At 35.4% G+C, this 18,110-nt stretch overlaps 1 protein-coding gene across 5 annotated transcripts in view; it reads left to right on the top strand.

Moving 5' to 3' along the window:
• The window catches only part of nebu (solute carrier family 2 member nebulosa), a 135,157-nt gene extending 120,370 nt beyond the window's left edge, over positions 1-14,787 (top strand). For all 5 annotated transcript variants that reach the window (XM_069822151.1, XM_069822153.1, XM_069822152.1 and 2 more), the window contains exons 3-6: positions 3,119-3,363; positions 7,359-7,680; positions 9,570-9,769; positions 13,382-14,787. In XM_069822151.1, the coding sequence (XP_069678252.1) occupies positions 3,119-3,363; positions 7,359-7,680; positions 9,570-9,769; positions 13,382-13,954 (1,340 nt within the window). In that variant the 3' untranslated portion in view covers positions 13,955-14,787. The remainder of the gene's footprint in view (positions 1-3,118; positions 3,364-7,358; positions 7,681-9,569; positions 9,770-13,381) is intronic.
• Positions 14,788-18,110: the final 3,323 nt, after the last annotated feature.

The following is an 18,110-nucleotide window of genomic DNA, read 5'->3' as shown; positions in this document are numbered from 1 at the left end:
CATATTTATTCTGCGTTTAATTTCCTCCCGAGTATATCATTTATATTTGCTATTGTTGCTCCAAGATATTTGAATTTTTCCACCTGTTCAAAGGATGAATTTCCAATTTTTATATTTCCATTTCGTACAATGTTCTGGTCACAAGATATAATCATATACGTTGTCTTTTCGGAATTTACTTCCAAACTTATCTCTTTATTTACTTCAAGTAAAATTTCCGTGTTCTCCCTAATAGTTTGTGGATTTTCTTCTAACATATTCATGTCATCCGCATTGATAAGCTGCTGATGTAACCTGTTCAATTCCAAACCCTCTCTGTTATCCTAGACTTTCCTTATGGCATATTCTAGAGCAAAGTTAAAAAGTAAAGGTGATAGTGCATCTCCTTGCTTTAACCCGCAGTGAATTGGAAAAGCATCCGACAGAAAAGCTGTTTTGTCTCATATTTATCAATAATATAGGGTAGTAACTTACTAATTTTGCAAATAATAAATAAAGTAAACAATTCCATATTAAAGTAAACAGACTTTTTTTAAGTACTGCTTAAAGATTAAATATAGACAACATAATGAACATCGAACAAAATACCCCTCATTTCTCATGAAAAACAAAAACTGAATAGACTATAGTGGACTTTATCTTGTCAGCAAACATTAAGATGATTTGGTGTGTAGATAAGCTTCAGGGCTTCTACCGCATCTGAGAACCTACGACCTATCACCGCAAGTATTCCCCCCATCGAGACTACTACATATATACGAGCTCGCAGACTATTTCCTTATCCAACAACTGCTCTGAAGATGACCACAACACAGCGGTCGAAACGTCAGCCACCAACACCAAGACAACGCGGTAGAAGCCCTGAAGCTTATCCACACAGCATGTACATCAGCCGCGGAAGCCTACGCGAACAATTAAGAAGATTTATTGATTGATGCACTGGTCTACAGACTGAGCGAGTTTTCAAACTGAGCTTACTCAGTATGTTATAACTGGAACTTGGAAAAGTTAGGTGGCTCAATTTTCGTTTCTGAGTCTGCACCTGTGAAGGCTTTATATTAGTTATAATTAGGAACCGGATTTATAGGTTTTTACCTATTTTTTCCTTACTTATAAACTCATATCTTGATCATTTTCCGAATCATGATCATAAGGGTCATATATGCAAATTCTGTAGATCCTAAAAAAATCTAAATTGAACCTTGAAAACTAAAAAAAAGTCAGAATTAATATGTATTTTCCTATATTTACTGCGTTTCATATAAATATATTCAGAAATTTCAATACATCTTATAATTTTTATTTTCTTCTGGACTGAAGAAAGCAACCCAATCTGCAGTCTTTATCTCTTCAGTCTTTTGTTGTTTTGGATAAAATGGTTAACAGGGATTTTCATCTTTCTTTGTATAGCAGGCCGTCCTTTAGAGGCTTCACCTTCTCAAGGGCACTGATCGCAAAAGTCCGTATTTTGGAATTTCCACTGATTACAGATATGACACACCAGTATGAAGTGACTGAACTTTCTCTTGAGGTGAATGATTTGCGAAAAAGTCGCATTGTTGAAATTCGTGAAGTTTTCGGGAATGTTCGCTGATAAAAGACTGTGATCTTGCATGTGTGGGTACGAGTTGTTAACTTTTCTGAGATCTCTGTGCAGTCTGTCTTATTCTGGTGCTTCTGATGTTAACAGTGAACTTTTATATTTTGTTTTATTAAACTATGCCAAAACAATTGAAATACCGGTAACAAAGAATTAGTATTGCCATTCAACAAGGGAACGCTATAAGTGTTATGAGGACCTTTGCACAGTCTAAATCGTTGGAAGAAATATTTTATTTTGTGTAGAGCTGTAGATAGTTTTTCGCATCCTTTAGTTTTGTTGCTAATTTCTAGTTTGTCCCTTACTCAATTGTTTAATTTAATTTCAAAATTGAATTAAAGTTTATTTTGTATATTCGCAAAATGTAAACAAAGTAATAAAAAGTAAATAATTTTGGATTTGGATGTATATTGTATGATTCAATATGATTTCTATTTTGTGCTAGTTGTATTATACTGGAGACATTACACATGCACAAAATATTTGAATACAATATACCTATTTACTTTTATTACTGCGTATTAAAAATGTACATATAGACCTATGTATGCTGACGTATTTTTTAATTAACTTTACAATTTATAAGAATTTCCTAATTAAAATGAAGTATTTGACAAACTGTAAAAAAAAAGAAAAAAAATTAAATAACATTTATTACGACAATGAATTGGAAATGATTCCATCTTTGCTACCGAGGGAAAAGTTATGTTATTTAAAACTGACTGAGTGTACATTTTTAACAGTCTGGAAATTTTTGCGACCCCTTTCATAGTTCGGACAAAAAGCCTTAAAAAAAAACCTATTTCACCTATTCCAGTAAGCTAAAATGGACTTTTTAAAAACCTAAAAATCCGGTCTCTGTAGTTATTTTATAGGTATTTACATATTTAAAACATTAATAAATTAAACTCATTTCTTATACAATTTTCTGGACTCAATCTAATGAACCTAATCTATGGATCAGCAATTGGTTCTCTTCTGACAAAGGAAAAATTTTACAGTCTGTACAAAAGAAACCAAATGACCTGGAAATGCACAAAAACTTGCTCAGACATGTTCAAACATTTTTAACAAGAGCCAGAACAGGTCACATTGTCACTCAATTGTACCTACACCGATTTCACATTTCTGATAATCCTACCATGTCTGTGGTGTAATAATCATGATGAAGATGTGGAACATATTTTTCTATACTGTCCATCCATAAACCACAAAAGAAGTAAATTAAAATCATCAGTACCAGTTGCAGAAGACACAGCCCTGCAGTATATATTGACTACACCCCAACTCTGGCTACTAGCAAAAGGCATCTATAAAATACCCCCTCATTTCTCGTGAAAAACAACAACTGAATAGACTACAGTGGACTTTATGTTGTCAGCAAACAGCTGGATACATTAAGAAGATTGATTGAATCTAATGAACCTGCTTGTAAACTTAAAAGTTATTTAAGATACCTGTACTCCACTGCTAGGAGTATGTACTCGTACTAATACCAGTTGCTTTGTATTGTTGCAGTTACTTTGGGTGCTTTTGCTCTGGGCAATGTTCTTGCATGGACCTCACCGACAGGAACCATTCTCGAAACCAAGCTTGGCGAAAGCAATTGGTCATGGATAGGTGCTCTAATGGCACTGGGAGCAGCAACTGTAGTTCTTCCTATAGGCTATTTAATTGACAAATTTGGACGCAAACTGACAATGTTGGGATTGGTGCTGCCGTTCACTGCAGGATGGGCGCTCATTGCATGGGCTGAGGATTCTGTGAGTATGATATTTGATATATATATATATATATATATATATATATATATATATACACATCTTGATTACACAACTTTTAACACTATATCACTTCGGAAAACTTATTGTGTGTCTTTCACATGTTAAATTTTATTACCGTGTTAACATGTTTCGGCCTGCTAGTGGCCATCTTCAGAACTCATACATATTTGATACATACAGAGTGGAACTGTAACTGCAGATTTTAACAGCTTATTCCTTGGATAGTTTTGTTTAGTCAACTGTCCGAAGACAAGTTTGAACCTCATAAGTGACACCACTAAGACATCACTCATGAGACAACTAAGCCAGGATATAATGGGATAGGTTGGCCAGTTTCTTCTCCCCTCCATTTTATACATCGCTGACGTAACATATTACATTAATCAGGCTTCAGATATATAAAGACAATTGTTCTCCTATGACACATATCATAACGTGAGATATACTACCTGATAATCAGGCTTAGAATCTGGGACACTTTAGCAACCAATGTACGCACAACTTGACTATAGAGTTCCTTGAACGTAGTAGACAGACATACTGTGAATGTAAACAACGGCGTCAATGTGCTATGCTATATTTTACTGTTAATAGTACAATATAGTGACGGTGGAAAATGAAGTAGGATACATAACTCACAAGTTTCCATGTCCCTTGGCGATGTTGAAGGCGTTAGCATTACAATGAACAACAATCTACATACTTGCAGCTAATTCGAAAAAATTGTTCACTATGAATTGAAAATGCACTGTGATGGCCTCAGTTCGTTTCGTAGTGAGAGACGGAAGAATAATGTACCTCTGATCACGACCAGATTTTACACCAAGGCACAGGTAAACAAAACCCAATGTGCCACCTCACTCCATCTGTACTCCGTTGCACTGTTAACTTCACTTCATTGTTAAGTTGTCTCGGATCCTAAGCCTGCTGATAATACATGTACATATCAGCTAGAACCTCAATCAGAGGGACCTTGGATAGAGTACAACAGAAATTACTAATACGTAGAGTAGGTTTAATTTTTACTTAATCAATAAAAGAAATGCTTCTCTCTTCTTAACTTTTACAATAAACTGTCTAGCTTTTATTAATCAGTTAATCTTTTAGTACTTTGATTTTTATTGTATTTGTAAATTTAATATTAATTGTAATTATAATTGTAATTGTATTCTTAATATTGTAGTTGTAATCCCCTGGTAGAGGGGAAGAGAAGGCCTGATGGCCTTATCTCTACCAGGTTAAATAAATAAATAAAATAATACCATATTAGTCCCAAATGAATACTTTTCTCAGAAAAAAATAAATACATTTCCCCTAAATGTTAAACACTATTTTACTTGATAAGTAGGCTACTATATGTATATGATTCTGATTTTTACTCATCTTTAGAGAAATTGACTGAGAAACTGATAAAGAATTATTTATTTCTTTGTAGTTTTTAAATAAAATGGTCGGTTTTCTTGCAAATTAAAATAGATTAAGATGTATCATTATTTCCTGCTATTAGAAATAGGAAGTTTGGCAACCCTACTGCAGTGACTAAGAGATGGAATGCTGCTATTCAGACGTGAATTAGTATGTGTATTCGTGGGTGAGTCAGTGATGTGCTGTTGCCAAACTTCGCAGAGTTTCTGCCTAATTTTCTAATTAAACATGCACTTAATTAAAAACCGCAAAAGTTTTCTTATCTATTTTAATGTATTCTGTTGACCCCTTCAATCTATACAGTTATATCACTTCCACTCTGTATAAGTATCAGTACCACATATTGAAGAAATTGGTATGCTTCATAAATCTAAATTGAAGTTCTAGGATGAAAAGATTTATGAAATTAAGACTGTATTCAACTCAGGCTCTGTCACGTGACATAAAAATGATGGCATACCTTTTACTTCATTCAATAGTGTCATAATGAGTGTAGACGTTTTTCCCATGGGTCCAGTGGGAAAACATACTTGCATAGGAAGGAAGTGACTTTGAAATATCATATAACGTAAAATAAATCTATTGAAAAATGAAATACCGAAGGAGGTGGCTCAGATGTTACCATTTGAGACTTGCATTCGGGAGGTCCCAGGTTCAAACTCCGTGGCCACCCAGTCTGACTGGAGTTTTTCATGGTTTGCGTCAGTCACAAAGGCAAATGCTGGATTGGAAATTTACATACCATGCATGATTCATCACCATCTTAATCATCAATATCATAAACATTAAAACAAAATGTTGTTGTTGTTGTTTTCTAATGCCAGGCGTTTGACAATAAAGTCATTTGACCTCTTGCACTCCAATATTTTTCAAAGCTATTATCATAGCCAGCCACTGAAGCACAGATTTTGAGGTGTTCCGAATCCATTTCTTGGTTTGAGTTGCACAATGGGCAGATAGGGGACTGATATATTCCAATTCAATGCAGGTGTTTGGCCAAACAATCATGGCCTGTTGCCAATCTAAATGCAGCTACAGACGATTTTCGTGGTAAATCGGGAATTAACTGTGGATTTTGATGCAGAGAGTTCCATTTTTTCCCTTGAGATTGTGTTATCAAATTTTGTTTGTTGAAGTCTAAGTATGTAGATTTAATAAATCCTTTCACAGAGTAATACGTAGATTTAGTAACAGCTCTGTAAGTAGCAGTGCTGCCCTTTTTTGCTAAAGCATCCGCATTCTCGTTTCCCAGGATTCCACAATGGGATGGTATCCATTGGAATACAATTCTTTTATTGAGTGATATTAATTGAGAGAGCATTTTAGTTATTTCTGCTGTTTGAGATGAAGGTATGTGTTTAGAGACTATTGATAGAATAGCTGCTTTGGAGTCTGACAATATAAAACAAAATGTAAATCAGTTACATGAACATAACAGAAACAGAAACTCAACAAAAGTCAACGATCTACTGATACCCAAAGATTCTACACATGCGATATGCCCATAGATGTTAGGGTATATATCGACTCTAGAAATGTCAAATTTCTTAAAAATTTTGGTAAATAATGTTTTTGCCTCATCTGGAAGCTCATTTCTTCTAGTTTTAAAAAATATATAATTTGTACCCATTATCTGAATAATTTCATAATTATTTGGGCATTTGCAATATAAGCGCACTATACTTTCCATACCTTACGCCATCTTCAGTGTCCATTTTCTCATATTTCACATTTTCCGACAATTGTTTTCCTTCCGACGAACAAAAAAATAGACTTTCAATTGGGCAAAAGACTTCACTGACATACCAAATTGGAGCTTAAACATGTGGCTATATTGTAAACTAAAATTATTATTTTCGATCTATTATAATTATTTTTTCCCAAAAAATATACAAATATACATACATTTTTTTCTGAAGTGCTTATATAATGTGGCATATCTTTTGAATGGTTCAAGATAAATAAATCATTTTAGTATGTAACATTCTCCATAAGTAGGGGATCATTTTGGCGAAAGGTCAATTTCTAATATAGTTAGGTCGGTCCAAAATTTTATTTGTATTTTATTTATTTTTTTTTTTTCCAAAGAAAATTTTCTTTGGGCCCCCAAATTCGATTTTCAAGTTTGAATTACATAAATTGCTTAGTTTACTTCCAAGAATCATGTCACAAAAGTTTGAAAGACACTAAGGAAAAAATATTGTTTTTTAACCTGAGTCTATGCATGTATAAATAAATGCAGAAAATAAATAAATAAAATAAACCCAAAAGAACAATTTTTTCGACATCACTTTCGCATTCTCATTATACGAAGTATAAAGAAGTATTATGGTTATGCAAAAATCGATTTCAAGATTTTCACGGATATGGCAACATTTCTGTTACCGAAAAAGTGATTTTCATACCATTTGTCTGTCTTTGTATGGCAATTTTTTCAGACTATCTCTTCAATTCATCACTAGTGTTAGTGTCTTGTTACTGATGAGGAAATGGTATATGTGTATGTTCTAACCTACCATGTGATACTAAATAGTTTTCTGTGTGTGCAGATCGCAATGTACATGGTGGGTCGTTTCCTTACTGGAATGATGGGTGGGGCATTCAGTCTCACGGCACCGGTATACACAAGTGAGATCGCAGAAAAGGAAATACGTGGCACTTTGGGAAGCTATTTCCAGTTGATGGTTACTGTCGGAATCTTGTTTGTTTACGTACTCGGCAGAGAAGTGGATGCTTTCGTCTTGTCCTTGGTTTGTGGCATTGTGCCACTTGTTTTCGGTGTCATCTTCTTCTTCATGCCAGAGACGCCGCTGTATCACCTGCAGAAACGCGAACATGATAAAGCGAAAGCATCTCTCCAGTGGTTCAGAGGTAAATATAAATATTTTTGCTCACAATATATCTGTCTCTGATTTTAAAATTCAGATATTTTCTTTTAAGTGACATTTTTCAGAAGTTAGATCATTAAAAATAGCAGTGAAAATGAAAAATGTATTAGTGGTATAAATAACTACGTGCTAACTTTATTTTCCCACCTAACATATCAGTATATAGTATGGAAGTGATGTAATTGTATAGGAAATGCCAGTAAAGTGTTGTGGCAATGATAAGTTCACAGTAACAGATGCCTTTGGTTGCAAGGGGGTTGCTCTGGTAAGCACCTGACTTGCGAACTGATAGTTTTAAAAGATTCTCACTTTATATAATATATGCAGGGCTTTCATTTCAAAACTTTCCAGTCTAAATTACTAATTATTTAAATTGAATTCAATTTAAACAAAAAACATGTCATTTTAGATATTGAGGGGGAAGTCTGAAACCAGGCTTACTTGCATTTTAGATTTCACCCCCTCAACCCCTCCAGCCACCACCACTTTGAAATTTCAAATGGCACCCCTATATTTTTATACTTAAATATGAAAGAGCATTCAATTGTTTATACACCTCATTCGTTTTCGCAATCTTTTGTTTTCTATCGTCGCCTGGCAACCTGATTTGTTGTTGATTAGAGCTGAAGAGAATAAAGCTACAAAAACTTATTGAGCGTTTCATGTAATAGTTGTGTTTGTATATTAAATTATTTTAAAATGGTGTATACCCTTCAAGAGAGAACATAAATCATCCCTATTGATTAATTTAGGAAATTACACAAAATAAGCTGTGTTTTAATCCTACAATCAACTGATAACAAAAATAACTTTAAAAAACTGAATTTCGGTAGAAGTATGATACTTATTTACTTACAAATGGCATTTAAAGAACCCGGAGGTTCATTGCTGCCCTCACATAAGCCCGCCATCGGTCCCTATCCTGGGCATTATTCCAGTCCCTAGCATCATATCCCACCTCTCTCAAATACATTTTAATATTATCCTCCCATAAACGTCTCAGCCTCGCCAAAGGTCTTTTTCCCACCAACCTTCCAACTAACATTGTATTTGCATTTCTGGACTCACTCATACATGCTACATGCTCTGTCCAACTCAGATGTCTGGATTTAATGTTCCTAATTATGTTTAGTGAAGAATACAATGCTTGCAGTTCTGCGTTATGTACTGTAATTTTATCCATGTATGTATGTATGCATGCATGTATCCAATGCCTACCCACTTCACTTTACGTGATTCGGTTCCGCATATTACGGATAGATGGCAGGACTGTGACCCATTTTTCTAGTTGTACACCACTTTGGTGAGCCACACTGTACATGATGTGTATCTGTGGAGAGTTATGTCATGTACTAGGTTCAGTGTATGTGTAAGTGTCTGGAATGAGTGATGATAATGATGATGATGAGGAAGGGAGAAGGGGAAACCTGGTGCCAGCACATAACCTACTTCTGTCGAATAGCACCAAGGGGACCGCCAGGCTTAACGTCCCCATCTGACGGACGAATTCTCCTGCAATTTCATCTCTCTTAGCCGCAAATATTTTGCTAAGCACCTTATTCTCGAACACTCTTAACCTGTGTTGCTCTCTCAAAGTGAGAGTCCAGGTTTCACAACATAAAGAACAACCAGAAGTACCGAAAGTTATGTGACATGTTTTGTGGACAGAGAGAAACAGTGTTTACTCGTTGAAGACTGCTGCATAGCTTAAGAATGGTACTGTCGTCATTGTCGTCCTAGTGATCGTTGTCTTCATCATCATCATCATCATCATTATTTCACGTCACTGAGTTTGGTTGTTATTGTACCTCAGATTTTATGTACCACAAATATTTTCGATCTCTTCTTATCACTTTCGTTCTGTTTATATAGGACAACACTACAACGTGGATTCTGAACTGCAGGACATGCAGGCAACCCTTGATGAAGCTGCCAGACAGAAACTGTCCATAAAAGAAGCATTCAGTACAAGAGCTGCTAAAAGAGGACTTATAATTGCATTTGGACTCATGATTTTCCAGCAGCTCAGTGGAGTGAACGCTGTTATTTTCTACACATCAAAAATTTTTATAGTGAGTATACCTCGTTGTCTAATGTTTGAGTGCAAAGCAGAGTCCTGCAGACTGGCCCTCAGCGCAGCACTGTCAATCCTAATGCTTAAGCAGCCCAGCCCACCCAAAACCAACACTGCTTGGCGCAGCCGCTTCGTAGCCCATCACGCTGGGTTATGCAGCCCAACTTAGCCCACCGCACTGCTCAGTGCGGTGACGTCATCCCGCCAGTTGATTGCATTCTACTCCTTTCCTGCTTGCGCGCATTAGCTGTGCTTTTGCTTGGCGTGTGGCATAAGCATACAGGACACAGTACAAAATTAAAATATTTTCCACTGATGTCGAACACAGATTTAAAAACTGTCCCTATGGTACTTTTTGAAATTTTCATCCGACTTTGTATTTTTAAACTTTCTAGCACGATTTTCTCCTTCACTACTTTTTATCTAGAGAGACTGTATTTTAGAAAGTATGCTTTCACAGCCGGTGTCTGTGATGAAGTTTTTCCGGGCTGCTATTACGCTATCAAAGTTTTTTTGCAAAGATCTATTTATAAAATATATATTATACAATATATGACAGTGTACTGGGTTTTATTTTGTAAAAGTTCCTTTGATAAAAGATCTTTTATTAAATGTAAGTGCAGCTTGTTATCTTTGATAAAAGATTTCTATACCTTGAAACGCAAATATAACTAGATTGTTGCTACCACAAAAATTCTGATATCGGAGTATGAAGGAAATGAAATGTAAATAAATAATTTTTATAATATAATATTAATATTATTTGGGCGAATCCGGAAATGCATATAGTTGTGTGTTAGTTGGGAGGCTGGAGGGAAAAAGATCTTTGGGGAGGCCGAGACGTAGATGGGAGGATAATATTAAAATGGATTTGAGGAAGGTGGGATATGATGAAAGAGACTGGATTAATCTTGCACAGGATAGGGACCGATGGCGGGGTTATGTAGGGCGGCAATAAACCTGTGGGTTCGTTAAAAGCTATTTTTAAGTAAATAATATTTTATAATAATTTGTATAACTTTTCAAGTCCTCTCATTGTAGGTCTTTCAATAAGTTCTGATGTATACCTCTCTTATCACGTCTTGCAATCCATGGTTTAACCCCTGACCACATATTTGTATTCTGATCAGGAGTTTAACTCAAAGGCGTTTCTTTCTCAGTAACATGCATATTGTAATAGCCTAATTGAACTAACTGCAGCTAAACAAGCATAATTCTGTTCTTTATTCATGATGTTATAAACTTAACGCGTAAATAATAGTATAAACAAATCATAAACTCAACACGTAAATATTAGTATCAACTAATCCACGGAAAGCGTGTTTTAAAAGATTTTATGTAGTGTAATATACCCCAAATCCTATCTTTCATCAAAGATCTTTGATGAACTATTTTATCATAATATTCTTTGTCAAAGAACTTTGATAGTGTAATAGCAGCCTCACAGAGACTGTATTTTGTTTGCGATGCATCATTATTTGGACTCATCTTGAAAAACAGAAATCAAAAACGAAAACATTTGAAACAGTAGCTGATCGTTGATCGAACCGCACACACAAGCACAAATCCGCGCCAACTCAATTCTTAAGTAACTGATAGAAGCGGAAGCTCGGGCTTATGCCTTGATACAAACAAGTTCACCGCACTAAACCGCTCCATAAGCAGTCCGCCGCGACCCGTGCGGTGGTGCAGGGTGACGTCACGGGCTAGTTCTGTGCGACACTGCTTAGCCCAGTGACGTCAGCGGTGTACCAGGCCGTGGACTTGGGCCGATTTGCTCGACTCTGGTGCAAAGTCTACAATAAATTTATATTTAGTTTACTTCGTTCTTCAAAAATAACATTTCGTGTGTGTTTACATATACAATGAAATTATTTCTTTGATGTCCTGCTGCCAACAGTTCACGTGCTGCATGGTAGGTCAAGACACATATGCCCAGCATAGAGTAAAATCTGGATGCAACATCGACACTTATCTATCTACCCAGTATATTGCCAGAAATACTGTCCATTTGATGTACACATTCTTGACTCCTTCATAAAAATTGTTATTCACACAGCGAGGTTCATTATTTGAAATTATGCTATCTACCTCTAAATTCGGAATCAAACTTACGACATATTTCTTTCAAATCTTACATTATGCAACCCTGAGCCATAAGCTTGAAACGGTGGAACCAAACAGATGTACTAGTATACCCATCATCATTATTTCAATAGTATTTACCCAAAATAGTGCAGCTGGATGTAATATTGTGATTGGCATATAGATGGCATCAATGTTAAGAGACGTAGTATGCTTTTGAGGGATGAAAAGATCCTCTAGCGAGATTTCACTGAACCTTGAGCCTACATGACTGAATCGACAGATGGCACCACATAGCTAAGTTATGATATCTACAAAAAAGTGACCATTTGGACTCAACCATTGTCACATATAGGAGTGGTAAAGCACCATAAACTTTGGGCTCCAGTAATAGCCTTCGGGCCTCTTCTTCATACAAATGAAAAAATAATCTAAGCTTTTTCATTAATTGTATAATGTATTTAACATAATCTAACTAAAACTTGTACTTAATTTTGTGTGCTAAGATAGCTATACAGTTTTACTCAATATGTGGGAACCCTTGGGGAATGTATACAGCAGGGATGGGGAACTCGTATTGTAAACAGAGTAGTCCGCATGAGTACCTACATACAACAGCAACTAAAGCATCGAGAGGGTCTAATCTCTCTGAGAGATGCTGTTCCCTGTCGCTAGTATACAAGATCTAAAAACAAGCAAAAAAATCCATATTAATATATATTCAAGTCTGCTTTTTTTTAATTTACAGATACTTTCATTTCCTCTGATTTAGTTCTTACATTAGTGGATCATGCTTATTAAATCAGTAGGCAAGTAAAAAAAAAAAAAAAAGAACAAAAGAATATCTACTCATTATTGTCATCTGGTATCTAAAAACTAGGGATAGTGGAAGTTTCGAGATACACTTGATGGGGTACCACTTCATTTTTCTCTTGCTGCTATAACAATTCTGTGGTGTTTGATCAGAACATGATAACTCCAAAAAAGCTGTTTTGGGATACAAACATTTTTATTTTCATTTTTCCTTTAACAATCAGAATTCTAGTTTACATACAAATGTGAATGAAAATAACATAGATTAGGGCAAGAATGTTGAAGAAGAATGTCAGCAGATAAAACACAACTGGAATATGGGAGAGAGTAAGATAGTCCATGTGGCACTTTGAAGTCTGTATTAGAACTCACATGGTGGCTATTTTGAGCATTATCTATAGAATTATGCATGGACTTTGTAAATAAATATGTAAAAATAAAGTTATAATAAGCAAACAAGTACCTATGGACTGAAAGGGGCTGTAATTAAAAAAAAAAAAAAACAAAGTGAAATAGGCTTTATGTTTACATGAAACTTTTTGCTTGTTTTTAAGCCCACTTTCCGGTTTCCCACATATTATTTAACACCCTGTAAAATAATAATATAATATTAATGTTCTGGTCATACTTTGCCAGTGAACATAACTCACGTATAGTATGAATTGTAAATTTAATTTATACTAAGTAAAACTATTCTAATGTTTCATTACAGGCTGCTGGAAGTACGTTGGAACCAGCTATAGCGACAATCATCGTGGGTGTGATCCAAACAGTTGCCACCTTCATCTCAACTCTAATTGTTGATCGTCTAGGTCGTAGAATACTTCTCCTCATCTCTGACTCTGTCATGGCATTGTGCTCTCTTCTCCTCGGAGTGTTTTTCATCCTGGACAAACAGGGGGAGGCTGGATCAAGCCTTGGGTGGTTGCCCCTAACCAGCGTGTGCATCTTTATTGTTGTATTTTCCCTCGGCTACGGTCCTATCCCATGGATGATGGTGGGTGAACTTTTCCCACCGCATATCAAAGGATTCGCTAGTTCACTTTCCTGTCTTCTCAATTGGATTCTGGCATTTCTTGTAACCAAGTTCTTTTCAGACTTGGTTACTGAATTTGGAGAACATACAACATTCTGGATATTCTGCGTGATATCTATCATCGGAACGTTGTTTGTTTTCTTTATTGTTCCTGAAACTAAGGGTAAATCATTGGACGAGATTCAGAGGCAGTTGGGAGGGGAAACAAGTGCTCCGTCAGTTGCAAACACAGAAAGCCAGAAATACTGAACTGGTACAGTAAGGACATAATAGAAAACGTACATTTTTTTACCTCTTTTAGCAATTTGTTTACGTTAGTGTCGTGGATATTATGCAATTTTAAAATGTATATTTAAGCTAAACTGGAATAGTGTCAATTTCGAAAAATGAAATAACTTAAAACTGCAAGGTCAACAGAATTTTGCAATGGAATAATTTTAAATTTTAAAAAATGAAATGATTTAAAATTGCAAGAAGGTTAACATATGTATATAATGAATTACTGATCCCATTCACGTATGGCGTAAGAATGAGGGAAGCTTTTTTCACCCCCTCCTTTGCCAGATTGAACATTCATACACAGTAATGTGTGTATCAGCGTACCGGTATACATTTTGTCACAAATATTTATAATTGTAAACTATTATACATTTACACATAACGTGATACAATAATGAACAAATAGTGGTCTTCCAACTATTTGATAGTGCATCAATATTTTTACGGAACAATAAAATTTTGACGATAATGAACTGAATAACTTGTTGAATAATAGTTACCAGGTTAAAATGTACAGTGTTTTTATCATTTTTACTCATGCATTGTTCATCTCATATTTATAAAATTTTCTTAATGCAAAATTCAGACATAACATGTTTTCATTTGTCATAATGAAAACGTTCATTGTATGGTTACTGTATGTATGTGTGTGTGTATGCATGAATGAGAGTAAATGAGTATTTTTTTTTTAAATAAACTGTATATAAATATGACTGTTATATTAGTTATACATGTTTCAATTTGGTACAAATATGTATTTCTTTTTTATTTATGAAAATAAAGTTATGATGTTCGAAAAGAGATTTGACCCTTTTATGTTCATATAAAACTAAGAGAAATTAAAAAGCAAGGAAAACATAATCTGCAAGAATGTAGTGCTCTATTTTCCTGTAAAACTACTATACTTACTTACTTATGCATTTTAAGGAACCAGGAGTTTCATTGCCACCCTCACATAAGCCTGCATCGGTCCCTATCCTGAGCAAGATTAATCCAGTCTCTACCATCATATCCCACCTCAATCAAATACATTTTAATATTATCCTCCAATCTACGTCTCCGCCTCCTCAAAGGTCTTCTTCCCTCCGGCCTTCCAACTAACACACTATATGCATTTCTGGATTTGCCCATACATGCTACATGCCCTGCCCATCTCAAACATCTCGATTTAATGTTCCTAATTATGTCAGGTGAAGAATATAATGCGTGCATTCTGTGTTATGTAACTTTCTCCATTCTCCTGTAACTTCATCCCTCTTAGCCCCAAATATTTTCCTAAGCACCTTATTCTCAAACACCCTTAACCTCTGTTCTGCTCTCAAAGTGAGAGTCCAAGTTTCACAACCATACAGAACAACCGGTAATATAACTGTTTCATAAATTCTACCTTTCAGCTTTTTTGAGAGCAGACTGGATGACAAAAGCTTCTCAAGTAAAACTACTATAGATGAATTATTGAAAGAAGTGTAGAAGAGAAGGGTTCCAGACTTACAACTCCATCTAGACATAAATAAGTATATTTTATTTTTATTTCCCAATTTGTTAGGTTCAGATTAATTTTAATTTTTATAGTGTTAAAACCTCTCAAGAGGGGTCACTTGATCCTCCTGGTCTTTTTTTATGTAAAGATCTAGTTCTTTCAGTATCCTAAGAAAAGTGAAGTCTTAGTTGAAATCTACCATCCTGGATAGGGTTACCATATTCTGAAATCTGAAAATGCTGACATATTCCTCCCCTCAACGAACTCCTTGTACCAACTTCGTCATTTACATCACTTCTGTAGCTTCTGCATATTTATCATTAGATCTATGCTATTTACAATAAAATTAACAAAATGAAGGATATATATTATCTGGATAAATAGCATTTACACATTTAACAATCACATATACTGCAATATGCTTCTCATAGCAGCATAAGACCAAACGAAACAAAAATTAATAAATAAGACTTCAATATGAAAAACTCGGACAAAATTAGAGAATTTCCAAAAATGAATGCAGACGACTATTTCTATTATCAAAAAGCGGACATGTCCGCATAAATGCTGACATATAGTAACCCTATTCCTGGATAGCTCAGCGGGTAGAGCATTGGCGTGCTTAGCCAAAGGTTCTGGAAAAATTTTTCCCCTTTAATATTAGGCTATTCAGTTTTTCTATATACTTGAAGACGCAATAATAATAATAATAATAATAATAATAATAATAATAACAACAACAATAATAATACTAGCTAGCAGTGAATAACGTCTTTCCCACCTTCATTCAACCATGCCTCTACTGCTTCCATATACATACTATCTTTACCAATCAAGGAAGAAGCTTCTGCTGCCTTCAGATTAGCCACCGAACACACCTGCCTAGCAAAATGGACGACCACCTACTCGTACTAGTCTGTTTCGGTCTTTACAAGAAGCAGGGAATATCAATTCACTCTATTGGACTACTAGAGGCAACAAATGGACTCAGCCTCCATTGTTGGCAAGAAGAAGATGAAGATGAAGAAGAAGAAGAAGAAGAAGAAGAAGAAGAAACGTACTGTTTACATTTGATTCATTCAAGGTAAGTGCATCCCTTATTCACTTGCTATAAGCACTGACAAAAAGAGCTTCTCAACTAATCTTCAATATTTTCAGTCTCCATTTTAGTCACAAACTCTTTTTTTTGTTATAAACCTTTCCTTTACAAGACTTTTCCAGGTACAAAATTTGTTAGCTGTAAGGAAATAAAAATTCGCAGAGCATAGATGTATTGTAGATTATATGTTTATTTTTGTTTCGTTATTTTTTAGTTATAGTTTTTATAGGCATAGGTGGAATGAGTTCTTTGACTGCGAGTAATGAGTGATGATAGGACAAGTATGAGACATGGCGAATGCATACGAGTCCTTCATATCTATACAAAATCTGCTGAAAGTTGTTGGTTCTCTGTCCAACTATAAATAAATAATTAAGGTAGCCCTTATACAGAGAAGCGCATGAAAAACCAGCCTGAGTACAGACTGTTCATTATCGCCTGCCAATTTGTCACTTATTGTTGCAAAGCTTTGCGACTATGTTTTGTATTGTATTGTCAGTACGAAATCCGTGAAAACTTGGTTCAGATGTGTGAAGTAAATATCTCAGCGAGATATATTCTCTTCAAGAAAGAATTGCAATAGTGGAGGCATATGTGTCTACCGCTTCATTTAAGGAAACGCGGGACATTTTTGCTAACAAGTTTTCTGGCATTTCCATACCACCAAAGAACAGTATATAGGATTTGGTGAAAAAGTGGCGTACTACAGGGTCAGTTGCAAACGCAAAAAAGAATCCTGCCCTGTCCGTTTGTACATCTACTGTGATCACAAATATTCGAGCACGAATGATACAAAGTCCTAAGAAGTCGACACGTAAATTGTCGCAACAAGTGAACGTTTCACGTAGGTCTTGTCAACGTGTTTTACACCATATATAGATGAAGCCCTATAAAATGACATGTGTCCAAGAACTGAAGGAGGAAGACAAGGCAAAACGTGTGAATTACTGCACATGGCTATGTCAAACAATTGAGAGTGGAATGTTGGATCCGCTGCTGTATTTCATGAGTGATGAAGCCTGGTTCCATCTGACAGGACATGTAAACTCCTAGAACACCACATAGGTACTGGTCAACAAACAATCTTTATATGATTCATGAGGGTCAATTAAGTACAGTAGACTCCATGGTATGAGTACAGAATAGTTTAGAAAAATTAAGTTACTCAGCTCTGGCACCCTTGTTGGAGTGATTTCTTCTTCTTCTTCTTATATTGTATTTTCCCTGGACCAAAAACACAATCCACTGCTGTTACGAAGTGGCAGGGGTGTGTGTTTATGCAAAAGATAGAGTAAATGTTCAGCACACAACCCTCACTTCGTAGCAACGCCATATTGTATATTTTTGGTCCAGAGGAAATACTCGTCTTTCACGAAAACATTCACATCTGCTACTTCGTACCAACATAGTATTGTATTTTTGGTCAAGGGAAAATATTCTTTTACATTCGCATATCACGAATGTTTTTGTAAAAGACAAGTATTTTCCCTGGACAGAAATACAATATGACATTATGAAGCAGCAGTGATGTGCTGAACATTTAATGT

Source organism: Periplaneta americana, chromosome 3, assembly GCF_040183065.1.
Source record: "Periplaneta americana isolate PAMFEO1 chromosome 3, P.americana_PAMFEO1_priV1, whole genome shotgun sequence".
Taxonomy (NCBI): domain Eukaryota; kingdom Metazoa; phylum Arthropoda; class Insecta; order Blattodea; family Blattidae; genus Periplaneta; species Periplaneta americana.
This window is presented reverse-complemented; position numbering and strand designations above follow the sequence as displayed.